Consider the following 14,353-nt stretch of genomic DNA (forward strand, 5'->3'; position numbering starts at 1 on the left):
CAACTATAAGACCCTGTGTATAAACAAATATACGACCCTGTGTATAGACAAATATACGACCCTGTGTATAGACAAATATACGACCCTGTGTATAAACAACTATACGACCCTGTGTATAGACAACTATACGACCCTGTGTATAGACAACTATACGACCCTGTGTATAGACAACTATACGACCCTGTGTATAGACAACTATACGACCCTGTGTATTGACAACTATACGACCCTGTGTATAGACAACTATACGACCCTGTGTATAGACAACTATACGACCCTGTGTATAGACAACTATACGACCCTGTGTATAGACAACTATACGACCCTTTGTATAGACAACTATACGACCCTGTGTACTGTACGACCCTGTGTATTGACAACTATACGACCCTGTGTACTGTACGACCCTGTGTATTGACAACTATACGACCCTGTGTATAGACAACTATACGACCCTGTGTATAGACAACTATACGACCCTGTGTATAGACAACTATACGACCCTGTGTATAGACAACTATACGACCCTGTGTATAGACAACTATACGACCCTGTGTATAGACAACTACACGACCCTGTGTTTATAATATAAAAGTTGTGGAAACATGAAAACCAAGTGAGGACTAAACAGACTCAAGGAAACAGCCATCCCTTCAATGTGGCTGGTGCCATTCTGACACAGACTGCGCTGTAGGCCATTTCCCAATAATCTAGAATAGGCTCCTGTCTTCATCTCTTTTCCTTGAACACGGATCTAAAATGACATGATGGGGTGAAAAAGCAATTTGGTTCAAACTGATACCAATGGTCACAAAGTAAAGGAGGGAGAAAAAGCCATTGAAATCCAGCCATAGTCTGAGGCAGGCAGGCAGGCCATGAGGTATGAGCTGAAACTACATCACACCAAGCCAAATGACCTGGGGGTTACGGTTAGTTAGGCACATGCCCAGGGCAACATCTTCTATCCGCAATTGCGCTGTGAACAAATGCACTGTAATATTTAAAATATATAGGATGAATTCAATTCTAATCTGCAGCTGTTTTTTTTTTAATATTGTAACTTTTCTTGAACAATTTCCATGAGGACAAACTTAACCAGAGATTTAGTAAACAGCGCGATACATACAGCACACACAATGCAATGGCATGGTACAGTATTGGAGCTCCCGGACTCCAAGCCAGACTAAACTATCCATGGGCCCAGGGAGGGGGGTGATAATCAAATCTCTGCCTGATACGTGACATGCCCCTATACCATCACGCATGGGCAGAAACCCACGCCCCATGAGAGAGTATGCCGGCCCGTACCACCATTACAGCGTGGAGTCAAGGTGGACTTCATTTCAGATTTGGTTATTGGGAATGACATGCCGATCTCACAGATAGAGCGAGCGTGATCTGGCATGGATTTCCACATGATCTAACAAAAGAGCCAAGGGAAACTTGGGATATATTGTTATTATACTATATTCAATTATACTCGGGTTATATTATACTATATTATATTATACCCTCATCCAGTGTGTGCCCAGTGGGTGTGTTACTGAGAAGTGTGTGGTAAATGGTGATAAATTCAGCTTGAAGATGTTCTGTCAAATCCTATTCAAAAATCTGACTAACTCCATAACCAAAGCGGTTTTCTCAGAAGGTGAACATAAAACTGCCTTGGACAACGTACGGAAGAGTGGCGTTTTATGAACACTATCTGGATACACTTAATAATAATAATAATAATAATGGACATGACTGGCTCCATTTCTGATGTTCAGCACTTCCTTCTTCCGTGGCTGATGGGGATCCCGATGAAAGCCATCGCTCATGATGATGAGCTCAAAGTGCTGACTATAGGTCCCCTTTATATGCTGGGCAAATAACTTGGTCGCGTCCCAAATGGCCTCCTGTTCCCTACATAGTGCATTACATTTAGCTATGGCCACTGGTCAAAAGTAATGTATTTATAATAGGGAATATCTTGACTGCTAAGAGTAGGAGAAATCACATGCATGTAAGCCAAAGCGGATTACATTAAAATGTACCATGGTAGAGGAGGAGAAGGTCAGACATAGGAAGTGCGCAAGTTTGAAAATGTGTTGACAAGTACAGAAGACAGAGTTTTTTTTACCAGGGTGTGAACTGTTCAAGTTCTGAAAACTGGATGGGTCCATTGTCTCAATGGGCAGGGCAAAACATCTGGTCCATTTATTGGGATAGTCTGGATAGTCCGGATAGTCGCTCTGTAGTCACTCTACAGAGCGACTATCCGGGGGGGGGGGGGGGGGGGTCATATCTCTCTGTTTTGCGTGGGAATATTTCCTGGTGTTTATAGTCTTGCAATGAAACAGCAGGGAGCAGGTCCCGAACCCTCTACCTTCTAGCCCGAAGTTCAGCGCATTATTGACTGTGCCACAAAAGCATGCTCAAGCGGCAGAGTCGATATCCGCGCTTATAAACACAGGGTCGTTACAGTCGTTACAGGTCAAAGTTGAACTTTTTCATCTGTCTGCGACAAGGAAACCGACAGTCGCAGTGACGGTCTACAAACAGTCCACCAGAGTATACATTAAATGTAGTTTTGACCAACAACACTTGTCACACACTAATTGTCTACAGACATGTCGATAGACAAAGTATAAATGAGCCTAAGGGTAAGGTTAGGATAAAGATTAAGTTTAGGGCCAGGGATAGGGTTAAGTTTAGGGTTAGGGTAAGGGTTAAGTTTAGGGTTAGGATAAGGGTTAAAATTAGGGTTAGGATTAGTAGTTGAAATGTTACTGATAGTCTGTAGGTAGTCTGAAGAGCATCTACAGATAGACTATCCAAATAAAGTGTTACCAAAACTTTATTTCTCTCTCTCTCTCCCTCGCTCTGCTTATCTTTCTCTCTCTCTCGCTCGCTCGCTCACTCTCGCTTGCTCTCTCTGCTTATGCATCTCTCTCTCTCTCTCGCTTGCTCTCTCTGCTTATGCATCTCTCTCTCTCTCTCGCTCTGTCTCTCTCGGTCGCTCTGCTTTTCTTTCTCTCTCTCACACACTCTCTCTCTCTCTCTCTCTCTCTGTCTCTCTCGTTCGCTCTGCTTATCTTTCTCTCTCTCTCTCTCACACACACTCCCTCTGCTTCACTCTCTCTCTCTCTCTCTGCTTATCTTTCTCTCTCTCTCACAATCTCTCTCTCTCTTTCTCTGCTTATGCCCTCGTGTCTCTCTCTCTCTCTCTCTGCTTATTGTTCTCTCTCTCTGCTTCTCTCTCTCACTCTCTGCTTCTCTCTCTCACTCTCTGACTTCCTGTGTGACTATCTCTCACACACATGCACAGCACAGCGCATACTGTATCATAGCTGGGTGCATCTAGCGAATCCGCCAAGTTCTACTTTTGCTCTGATAGGATGGGAAGAGAGCGCTGTCACTATTGGCAACAGGCCCAAGAGCAATGTCCCCGACCACAATTGGGACAGGAGTGCACTTTGAGGATTATTCTCAGCAATACAAACCTGACAAAAGACCTCAGTATCAAATGCCTCTCCACACTTCTACATTGTCCTATGATCGTGGTTCTAAGCCTTAAAAATAACTCTTATGCAAAAGTCCCATGGCAGTCACATGGGAAATCATGGGATAGGCCCATGAGAGGTTATGGGACACCAGCAGCCTTTTATGCCCTGTTTTTTCCTCAAAGCAATAGCCAGGTTGTGATATAGCCTACAGGTAAAAAATAATTTGTAACATCAGCTGTTTTGTAGATTTATCTGGTATTTGTGTGCGTTTCATTCATAGGCTACATGTCTATCTGAACCAATTTTTTAAAATGATTTTACCTTTATTTAACTAGGCAAGTCAGTTAAGAACAAATTATTATTTACAATGATGCCCTACCTGCCAACGCTGGGCCAAAAGTGCACCACCCAATAATGGCCAGATGTGATGCAGACTAGATTTGAACTAGGTGCTTCAGTGAGGGCTCTTGCACTGGGATGCTGTGTCTTAGACCAATGCACCACTCAGGAGACCTCAATGACATGTCTATCTGAACCAAAGACATGTCTATCTGAAGTTATAATCTTTTAACTGTAGGCCTACTTGGGCTTTTGTTCTGGGTGTTTAAACAATGCAGTGACAGCATCTATAAGCCTAAAACCATGAAAAAAAGATATATATATAAAAGCAGAATTGTTTGTCCGACTACACTGTTGGGACGGTTGCCTTAAGTAGTTGTTTATTGGTGAAGCGGGGAGCGTTCAAAGTTACAAACCTTCAGGGACGCAGGATCGGCCAAAGCAAGCGCTTGCCTGTTCAGCTCTGTAGCGATGATCTGGCATCGTTGGCACAGGGGCCCCTCGCCTTCTCCCTTTTCCCCGTAGTGACTCAACTCCGTCACAGACACTGACCCAGCGCCCTCAGGGTTCGGCCGGCCGCCGCATCCGACTTCCTCCACCGGCGCCGACTGAAGCCTCCTCCTTGCTTTGACTCCCAGAGATATCAGGGTCTCTCCCTCAACAACCTTATAAAACAGGGAAGTTACCAAAAGTTACCAATATAGCGAAAACACATATGCACACCTGAATGATGGAGGATTGTAACTGATAGTAATGGTGGTGGTAATCACACTCAACAGACACTCCCCCCCCCCCCCAATGAGAAATGAGGATAAAGGTGATAGGTTAAAGGGGCAATCTGCACTTCAAACAACAACAAAGCAGCCGGTTATCCCGTCACTGATTTGGTAAACAGCTGCAGAATGTGGCTGAAGAAACGTAGCCACTCTCAAATGCATAGACACAGCTATGGTTGGATTGTAGGAGTGGCCATCCATCAGATTAAAATCATGTTTTTAATCATGTATTCAGGCTATACAGTGTTTGTTTACAAAACAAAAGTTGTAAAAAAGGCTTACATTTGGGGTTCTGATGGGGTATGACAGTTGAACTAAACTCATGAGGCATTTATAAGTTACGTTCTTGCAAAATCAATGGGTAATATATATATATGTAATTCATTTAGAAGTACAAAAATGTATGTATCTGATTGCCCCTTAAAGGTGATATGCAAAGGTCTCCATATAAACAAAAGTAGTCAGGGACTGATATTTTACTTTACACAATGCAATAGCAAATAAAGTTGCATAGTTAACTCATCTCAGACATCTGAAATATCATCCATCGATTTACTCAAGGGACCTCACCGTATATCTCCTGAAGTCTGGTTTGCGTCCTCGAGCCGTATTCCAATACTGTGAGTACATCTCGTCTATGTTACCAACTCACACACTTTTTCGATCGAACCTCCAGCCTATCTAACGCTATTGCCTACAGTTCCCACATTTATTGGTGACGATTTGGCCCTTCCATATCTTGGTCAATCGCCCAGAACAATGTATGGTGATAAAATAGTCCTTGCAGTAGTCCCTTGGCAGTTTAACTCATACCCACAGCGCGTCTGACAGCGGCAGAATTCAATTTGGTGGACTGTTCGGATGAAGCACTAGCCTACATGGGATGGATGGGTGGAGCTCTCCGTTTCAACTTGTTCTAACTTTGTGATGGGACGTTTGACTAGGGGATATGGGGCGCTCTGTCAAACAAGTTCAGTTTCACAATGACTGCACATAGGCCTAAAATAGATCATAATGGAGATTCAATTGTATAATTTGTATTGGTTGACTGGAATAAACCTCATATTACTTTGCCAAAACGTTCATCACTTATTTTCACTCTTGATGACAAGGATTAGGCTACTGTTTCAATTTATGAACGACATCTTTAAAAAATTGCTAGGCTTTGTGATCGACATTTTAATTGCATGCATTTGCATAACAAAGTCCGCACATTTCCAACAATGAGGATGGAGAGTGCTTGGTCGGAAGGATTATCGAAGCTACTCGTTTACAGTCAAGTCCCCTATACAAAGAAATCATTTGGATGTATTTTGTGCGCCTGTGTGATCGAAATTATTTATAGTCAAGAACTCACGCTCGCCCCACAGTAGGCTATTGTACTCGGGTTGGGATTGCTGCTAATACCACCTCTTATAACAAGACGAAGGCCCTGGTTCGTATTGCTCTGGCGCCCTCACCTGACCATTATCTAACACAATTACTCGTTATAGATTAGGCTGTTGATGTCCGCTCACAGTACAGACATTGATATCTGACATAGGCTACGGACGTGCTGTCATCACTCCTATCTGTGTTTCTCATATGCATTATCGTCAAACAACTGCTGCTGTTGCGTGGATAGACAAGCCTACTGACAATGACTAATTAGTTTGATTTGACAATAGAAATATAGATGTATTTGACAATGTTAAACACAATACAGCCACACATGCGGATAATGCATTTACAATCATCGAGGATGACACAAAACAAGTTTGAACACGTATTTCCACTGTGGTCCTCTTAAATGGTAAAAAAAAAAAAAAAGTAGAAACATAAACGTAGTAATCCTAGGTTACACAGTATACCTAGCCTACTGGGCATACATTGGTTACACAGATAACATAACAAAACAAAGGACGACATTGTCATAGTCTAGAGTATTACTACATACAGAAATGATTTCCTTTCTTCTATAGCTCGATCATTAGCCAGCTCTTGACATTATTTTTAAATGAAGTTATGGGTGGCATGGCTTTGAGTTGCTGTGGTAGTTTGTTCCACTCAAAAGCGCCAGTATATAAAAAGGTGTTCAGCAAAAAAAATGGAAAGTCTGGTCTCGTGACTCCTTTTAGTGTAACCGACATTTATCAATAGGCTTTATGCATGTTGCACTAAAACTTTTGCTAACTCAGATGCATACTTTCGTAGACATGATAACCTACTCTGACAGTATATTTTCGTAGACATGATAACCTACTCTGACAGTATACTTTCGTAGACATGATAACCTACTCTGACAGTATACTTTCGTAGACATGATAACCTACTCTGACAGTATATTTTCGTAGCCCGTCTGTGTTAACTTCATCACGACAACAAAGTAACATCTTATCCACGGAAGAAGGTGCGCTGTTCACCGTGCTGAATCTTGGACAACGTCCGCGAGTCATCAACAAACAAAAGTAAACGTATCTTCAGATAAAGACGCAGACTTCTTTAACATTCAGTCAACAACAAAATATAACCACTTGCAATACCTTAGTTGCATATGCAATATTTTAAATTTGTCTTGAGCTTACCTGAGCTTTTCTTCGCATTAGATGACTGGTATATCCAAATATATAGCCATGTGGATAGCCATCGGAATCCACATAGAACGCACCCAGATCCTCATATGTGGACATCGTTTTTTCCACCTCGGAGGTCCCAGCGGAATTATATAAAGCCATGGAAAGTCCCTCAAGTCTCTATAATTATGTTAAACCGACACGCACCAGGTATCATCTCATATTTTCAACGTTATATTCCCATCATGACAAAAGCAGCTTTATCTTGTCCGATTCCGAAAGTTCCACAACAAACCATTTGCATATCCCAAGTCCGTAGTCTATCATGTCTTTCACAGTGGCGCTGGAATCGGATCCTATTCGGTCGCGCTCATTCCATCAGTCCCAAATGAAAGCATATGAGCGTAGACCACCTGAAAGCATCCGCCCCCTGCCATTCACTCGTTCACTCACACTCAGCGTCTTCAAACGCTGGTTTTTGAATGCGCGCTCACGCCGCATTCGGTGGCCACACCAGCGGACACATAGGCCCCCACAAGCTCTCATGTCGTCTATTGACATATTCATATTGGTTTGTCTCCATTGCTCTATTGGTGTGTGTGTGTCCTTTTGGTCGGGAGACTGATTTCATATTCTCAAGCATAAGTAATGTAATAATGCAACTATGTTTCTTGAGTTTAATATTTCAATGCATAGATCGGCAGTCATGGGACAAAATGACCAACCTTTTTTTAAATGAGTACAGCATTAGACTGTTCTGTTGTCAGTGCCGTAGAGATCGCCTGATGTTTTCATTAGATTATTTTTTAAAGAAAATTATTAGCCTTCGTAGTCCTATATGGTGTAGGCCTGTACTTGCTTAAAAGTGACAGTAGTGCGCTCTCATCTGTTTTCATATTCGTGTAATATACCTACCTATGCGCCGCAGCCCTTCTAGCTTAGTCATAGCCCACTTCACCTTTATTTGACCATCATTATGTGCCTGTTTGGTGGATAACCTTTACCTACCCATAGGGAGATGGCCTCTGAAATTAATCAACCGGTTCATGTAGGGGTTGCCCATTAGCGTTCTCCTTGTGTGGGTTTTTTAACAACCTGTTTTTCTGGGCGTCTATGTTGATTGATGCACGCCAAAGCCACCTGACCCACAGATAAAACGGAAAATGACTTCAATCCTATCAGGGCAGACGGGGCTTTTTGTATTGCCAGAGATGGAGGAATATCCACGAGTGACTTCATCACAATGCTTAATTGAGTAGATAACGTCTATTTTTCTTTGGCGCTTTAGAGGCGAATTGTAAGACATTACATCCTGACGCCTAATAAAAAAATCTTATCTTCTGAACACAGAAAGCTCGTTTCAGATAACCAGGCGGCCATTATGAGCGAAAACAAAGTCATTTCTGTCAAATGTGCTCTATTGCTTTATCTCCCAGAAGTTAGGGGTTGGTTTGTCTGATTGTTCCAAGAAGCCGGGGTCAATTACTCTCCTTGTAAGACCTTGACTAAATGGCTTTTAATAAAGTGAAACCTTCAGTTGGAAATGTGTGACCCTTTATAAAGGAGTAATGTGTAGTTAGTGCTGAATGATGCCTGTAGCTGATTAAGGAAGACTACAACTGAGGCTTGTGCCTTTGGTCAGAGTTATATGCTTGTTTCCAGATACTCTTTTCCATATGGAGAACTATAGGCCTATACCCTTTGAGATTAAGATGTGTCTAGACTAGGGATCCAATCACAATTGTATGCATGCATTGATTTAACCAGCAGAATAGTTAAGAGGAGTGAGAGGGACGATTGAATTTCATATCAATGGGTGCTGTGGTGAAGTCTCTCGCATCCCTTTGGAAATGTTGGCCAAAAAGCAGAGATCCAATAAACTGATAGCCATGCATGCATATTAACATGAATAGGTTACGTGTTCACCTACATATACCACCCACAATCAATGAGACAATCCAGAGAAACTTGAAAACACTTCCTTTCCTCGCATTCTTTCATTTGGATTAGGCCTATGCCAGTATTTGGATTAGGCCTATGCCAGTATTTGGATTAGGCCTATGCCAGTATTTGGATTAGGCCTATGCCAGTGTCAGACCATAGGTTAAACACACTTTCAAACAGCAATACACCTGTCAAGAGGGTTATGCCTAGAACACACAGACAGTATATACATTTGCGCAAAATAGTATGCATCATCATCTGGATGTGTGTGCAACAAAAGTTCAACACTCACCTTCTGCTACCATTTCTGTCCAGCCGTCTATACATTCAGTTTGATGCATAATAAATCCAACGTATGCACCACACAGAATGCACTACAACTGCCTCTGCAACGCGATGCTGCAAGGAAAATGCAGCTTTCAATTGGAAACGAATGCACTTCTGGTGTACCAAAATGCAATAACACTGTCGGTGTTATCGAGGCCTTAGAAATTATATTTTAAGGAATTGTCAGGGTCCAGAGGCAATCATTATATGCCATTGTAATTTTTTTTTTAACATGGGCACCCATCTGTGGGAGCAGGCTTGGTCTGCCCCGAAAGGTGACGAAAATCCCAAAGAAAGTGTCCCACGGGACATCTCAGATGTTAACTAGCCTGTGTAATCTCGCCAGTCAAGTATTTCCCTGTAATTAATACAAAGAGAAGCTCTGGATAGAAATGTTTTGTCCAACTTCTTAGCCTTTAGCTTCTCCTCGGGAAAGAAAACACAGTGAAACAGTTGGCAAAATAGAGCCAAAGGCCATGTTTGCTTCCGTCGATCGATTTAGACTGTTTCGCTTATTTTAGACAACAAGAGAGTCACATTGTAGGTTAGGCCTATAGATGTGGTAAATAAGAATTTGTTCTTATCTGACTTGCCTTGTTAAATAAAGGTTAAATGGAATTCGACCAAAACAATGGAGGCTTGGGGGAAAGATGCTGTAGGGGAAAGATCCCGAATCTCCTCATTGTCCCCCCAGCAAAATTAGCCAACATTTAGGCTGTTGTTTATATGTGTAGGCTATATCACACTATGTTGAGGTAAAAATTGGACATGTTCATGTCATCATCACCAATCAACTGCATTACAGTTAAAAACAACTGGCTACTACCACCGATTTCTCTATGCTAGCTATGCTACAGTACCAGTTTATATGAACGGGGAGTTAGAATTTAGAGGTCACTTCTTCTAAACCTGAAAAGGGACTACTTCTAAATGTTATGCAGTGAAAACAGGAACATGTATCCAAATCTGACTTTAGTAACCACATTGTGGGCCTGTTACAATACATCAATCATGACAGATTTGATGAATATCCACTTTGTAAAATAAGAGATTGTTTGAATGTACGCCAATCCGGTGTCATTCTGTCCTCCTCGGTCTGCATACCATTGATCTCTTTACCACATCTATGTAGGCCTAAGGTTAAAGGTATTTGTTGGCCCAGTTATAGGGAAATTGAAAGCTTGTGGGGTAAATCCAACCTATTCTCTATTCATGTACCCTTGATTGATAGCCTGTTGCAAAAACTGTCCCCAGTCTTTCCATATGTTATTTCTTATCCATTTTAGAATTAAATCATCGTTTTAAGGCCTTTTCTCCATGCGCAATGGAAAGTGGGAAGTGAGGTGAAACGTAAAATTAAATGGAAATAAATTCCAAACCAGTTATATAATCACACTTGGTGCTTTGAGATGACAACAACATTATTTCTTAATGTTCCCTGTGATTTGGACCCTCATTCACACCAGACAGCCTACCACAGAAAAGCCATTTGGAGACAGTTGACTGACTGGTACAAATGGAAAAACAATTGGGTGCAATCATTTGGTCCGTGGACCGTGTCAAGGGTGCAGATCTTGGAGTTTTAGCTTTTTTCAAGTTCTATTTGCAAGGTATGATGATGGAAGGCCCTTTGGCTGGGCTGTTTTCCATTCTAATTCATCGGGTTTAACCCTTGGGGTTTTGGTTGGTTGAAGGCCGCGCTTGGCTGAATCCATTTAAACATTAAAAAAAACATTAATCTACAATGAGTGTTTGATGTCAGACAGTAAAGACAAGAGAGGTAGGCACTATGGTTGAGGAATGTGGTCTCTATCGTAGCCTATATCCACAGTAGGCATATAGACCTAGGCTATAGTACAACAATATTTAACCTTCGAATTTGTCCAGAAATATGCCAAGGTTTTCCAAAGATTGCAGTTTTCGAATAAAAGTAAGTCACCTGTGTGTATTCGTGTGTGTGTGTGTGTGTGAGTGGTTGCCTGCCTCCGCACGTGCATGTGCGTGTAATGTCCCAGGGTGCGTATAATGTCCTCATGAATGTCCCAGGGTCAAAACAGAGCGTGTCCGTAAGCTTTCAGGCTTTCGCCATTGCTCTGAACCAAGTCAAAATTGTCTAGAAGCCTATCATAAAAGTTAATGAATACAAATAAGGTTAAGGTTATGCATAAGGTTAGCGGTGTGGTTAACAGGCCCCTGAGTGGTGCAGTGGTCTAAGGCACTGCATCTCAGTGTTACAGGCATCACTACAGACCCTTGTTCGATTCTAGCCTGTGTCACAACTGGCTGTGATTGGGAGTCCCATAGGGCGGCGCACAATTTGCCCAGTGTTGTCCCGGTTAGTGTTTGTCTATGGTAAGCTGTCATTGTAAATAAGAAGTTCTTCTTAATTAACTGACTTAAATGTTTAAAAAATGTTAGGGTTAGATTTGGCTCAGTTGGTAGAGAATGGTAATGCCAGTGTTGTGAGTTTGATTCCCAATGGGGTGCCATGATGGGAAAAAAGTACAAAAATGTATCCAATACTGTAAGAGTGTCTGGTAGAAAATGGTTTAAAATCATATTGTAGAAATAGGTGGGGTATACTACTTTGTAGCTGTGGTAACTAGAAACGACCGCACTCGACATTCAGTGATCCAGAAATATCTGTTTAACCCGTTGACATGAGAGGGGAAGCGGACTGTATCCCAATGAACCACCGGCAATTCACTTGTTTATGAAGAAAAAAATGAAGCCCTTGTTGTGTCAGAAAGGCTCATGTGGACAGAAGGTTTTTTTAAGAGGCCCTGAGGCTTGGACAACATAGATTCATGTTGTAGGCTATTAGATGCAACATTATATTGTCTTGCAAAGACATAAAATGGGTACAATGGAAAGGGTTAGACACAGACAATACATCTCCTTTTGCTTCAACCATGCAATTATAGCAACAACAAAAAATAATTTTAGGCTTATTGACCAATTTTTTACATTTATTTAGAAAATAACAATTCACTTTACAATATTTAAATGTATGTTGTAAATCAATAAACATAAACATTCACAAACATACATTATGTTCCTATACAAATAGGCCTACTCTAGTATGGGGAAAATAAATAGAATGTGTACCTACTGTGAGAGGCCCAGACAAAAAACCGTCCTAACCTATTCTGATAATGCATTTGCAAATAATTGTAGCACGTCTTAAACAGTGACTGTTGCGTTCAAAAACAAACAAACATGTTATAGTGGACAGTGTCAATAAACTTCACAGATAGGCCTATACAGCAGTCTACCTCTGTTGTCCCGTTGGTCTTTGGAAACGTCCTTTTTTGGAGTGACGAAAGTTCAACGGCTGGGGTAGAAAGTTCCCTTGCGCTGATCGAGTGGTCCTAAACATTTCACAATTTCGGTAAATACTGTTGAACTGTCAAGAACCACTGGACCAAAGAGGTACAATCATTAATGTTCTTCAGGCACAAAAATACATGCACAAAAAAACAAGGAAAAATATCGCAAATCCAGGTTTTCTAAAGTTGGCATCCTGTAGTAAAGTACAGAATTAGTACCTTCACCTTCGTCTGGAGACAGTGAATTCCAGCTCTCAAATCCCGACTGTGCCTCTCACCAACAAGGTGCTCTATTTATCTATACAACTTGGTGGTTGACTGTTCAAACAGGTCTGATGATCCAGTAAGGAATGAAGCTCTTACCGGTCCGACCAGTCAAGCTCAGGTCCATTCACGCGGGCAGGGGCATTCCAAGGTCGCCTTCTGTTTACCTGTCCAACCGGTCTAAAGCCAGAGAGGACACACCTGTATGCTTCAGCTAAATTCGTGTGGGTCTGTCCGTAGTCCTAGAATATTTGTGAGGGAGATCCTACTTCTGTCTGGCGACGTCAATCATCGTTATAGGATTTGGTTTACCAACCTGGTCTCAGAGCATTTCGGATTATCCTGTACGTAACTTCGAGACACTCCTTTTAGTATGATACGTTTTGTATGGGATATATTCATTTGTGAATGTCCATCACCAATTTCATACTTTGCCTTTAGTAACCATCTGTCTTATGTAACCATACCGGATCATACTCATTTGAGTGTCCTGGATTTACATTTACAATGTTACGTCCAGTCTATGAGACCAGGCTGGGTTCATCGACTGTCAAATGTGTCTATCACCATTATCTCAAAATCAGACAAGATACACATACAGTTGAAGTCGGAAGTTTACATACACTTAGTTTGGAGTCATTAAAAAACTTGTTTTTCAACCACTCCACAAATTTCCTGTTAACAAACTATAGTTTTGGCAAGTCAGTTAGGACATCTACTTTGTTCATGACACAAGTAATTTTTCCAACAATTGTTTACAGACAGATTATTTCACTTATAATTCACTGTTTCACAATTCCAGTGGGTCAGACGTTTACATACACTAAGTTGACTGTGCCTTAAAACAGCTTGTAAAATTCCTGAAAATTATGTCATGGCTTCAGAAGCTTCTGATAGGCTAATTTACATCATTTGAGTCAATTGGAGGTGTATCTGTGGATGTATTTCAAGGCCTACCTTCAAACTCAGTGCCTCTTTGCTTGACATCATGGGGAAATCAAAAGATATCAGCCAAGACCTCAGAAAAAAAGTTGTAGACCATCACAAGTCTGGTTCATCCTTGGGAGCAATTTCCAAACGCCTGAAGGTACCACGTTCATCTGTACAAACAATAGTAAGCAAGTATAAACACCATGGGACCACGCAGCCGTCATACTGCCCAGGAAGGAGACGCGTTCTGTCTCCTAGAGATGAACGTACTTTGGTGCGAAAAGTGCAAATCAATCCCAGAACAACAGCAAAGGACCTTGTGAAGATGCTGGAGGAAACAGGTACAAAAGTATCTATATCCACAGTAAAATGAGTCCAAATCGACATAACCTGAAAGGCCACTC

General features: G+C 41.6%; 1 protein-coding gene across 2 annotated transcripts in view; it reads right to left on the reverse strand.

Moving 5' to 3' along the window:
• kif26aa (kinesin family member 26Aa) overlaps positions 1 to 7,699 on the reverse strand; it is a 168,869-nt gene extending 161,170 nt beyond the window's left edge. Inside the window, exons 1-2 of one of the 2 annotated variants that reach the window (XM_090242540.1) lie at positions 7,168 to 7,699; positions 4,244 to 4,492 (exon numbers count right to left, since the gene is read on the reverse strand). In XM_090242540.1, the coding sequence (XP_090098666.1) occupies positions 4,244 to 4,492; positions 7,168 to 7,317 (399 nt within the window). In that variant the 5' untranslated portion in view covers positions 7,318 to 7,699. Of the gene's footprint in view, positions 1 to 4,243; positions 4,493 to 5,173; positions 5,542 to 7,167 lie in introns of those variants that run through there. The other variant, XM_090242542.1, reaches the window with a different exon arrangement.
• Positions 7,700 to 14,353: the final 6,654 nt, after the last annotated feature.

This window comes from Oncorhynchus mykiss, chromosome 8 (genome assembly GCF_057628025.1).
Source record: "Oncorhynchus mykiss isolate SJ-2025 chromosome 8, ASM5762802v1, whole genome shotgun sequence".
Taxonomy (NCBI): Eukaryota; Metazoa; Chordata; class Actinopteri; order Salmoniformes; family Salmonidae; genus Oncorhynchus; species Oncorhynchus mykiss.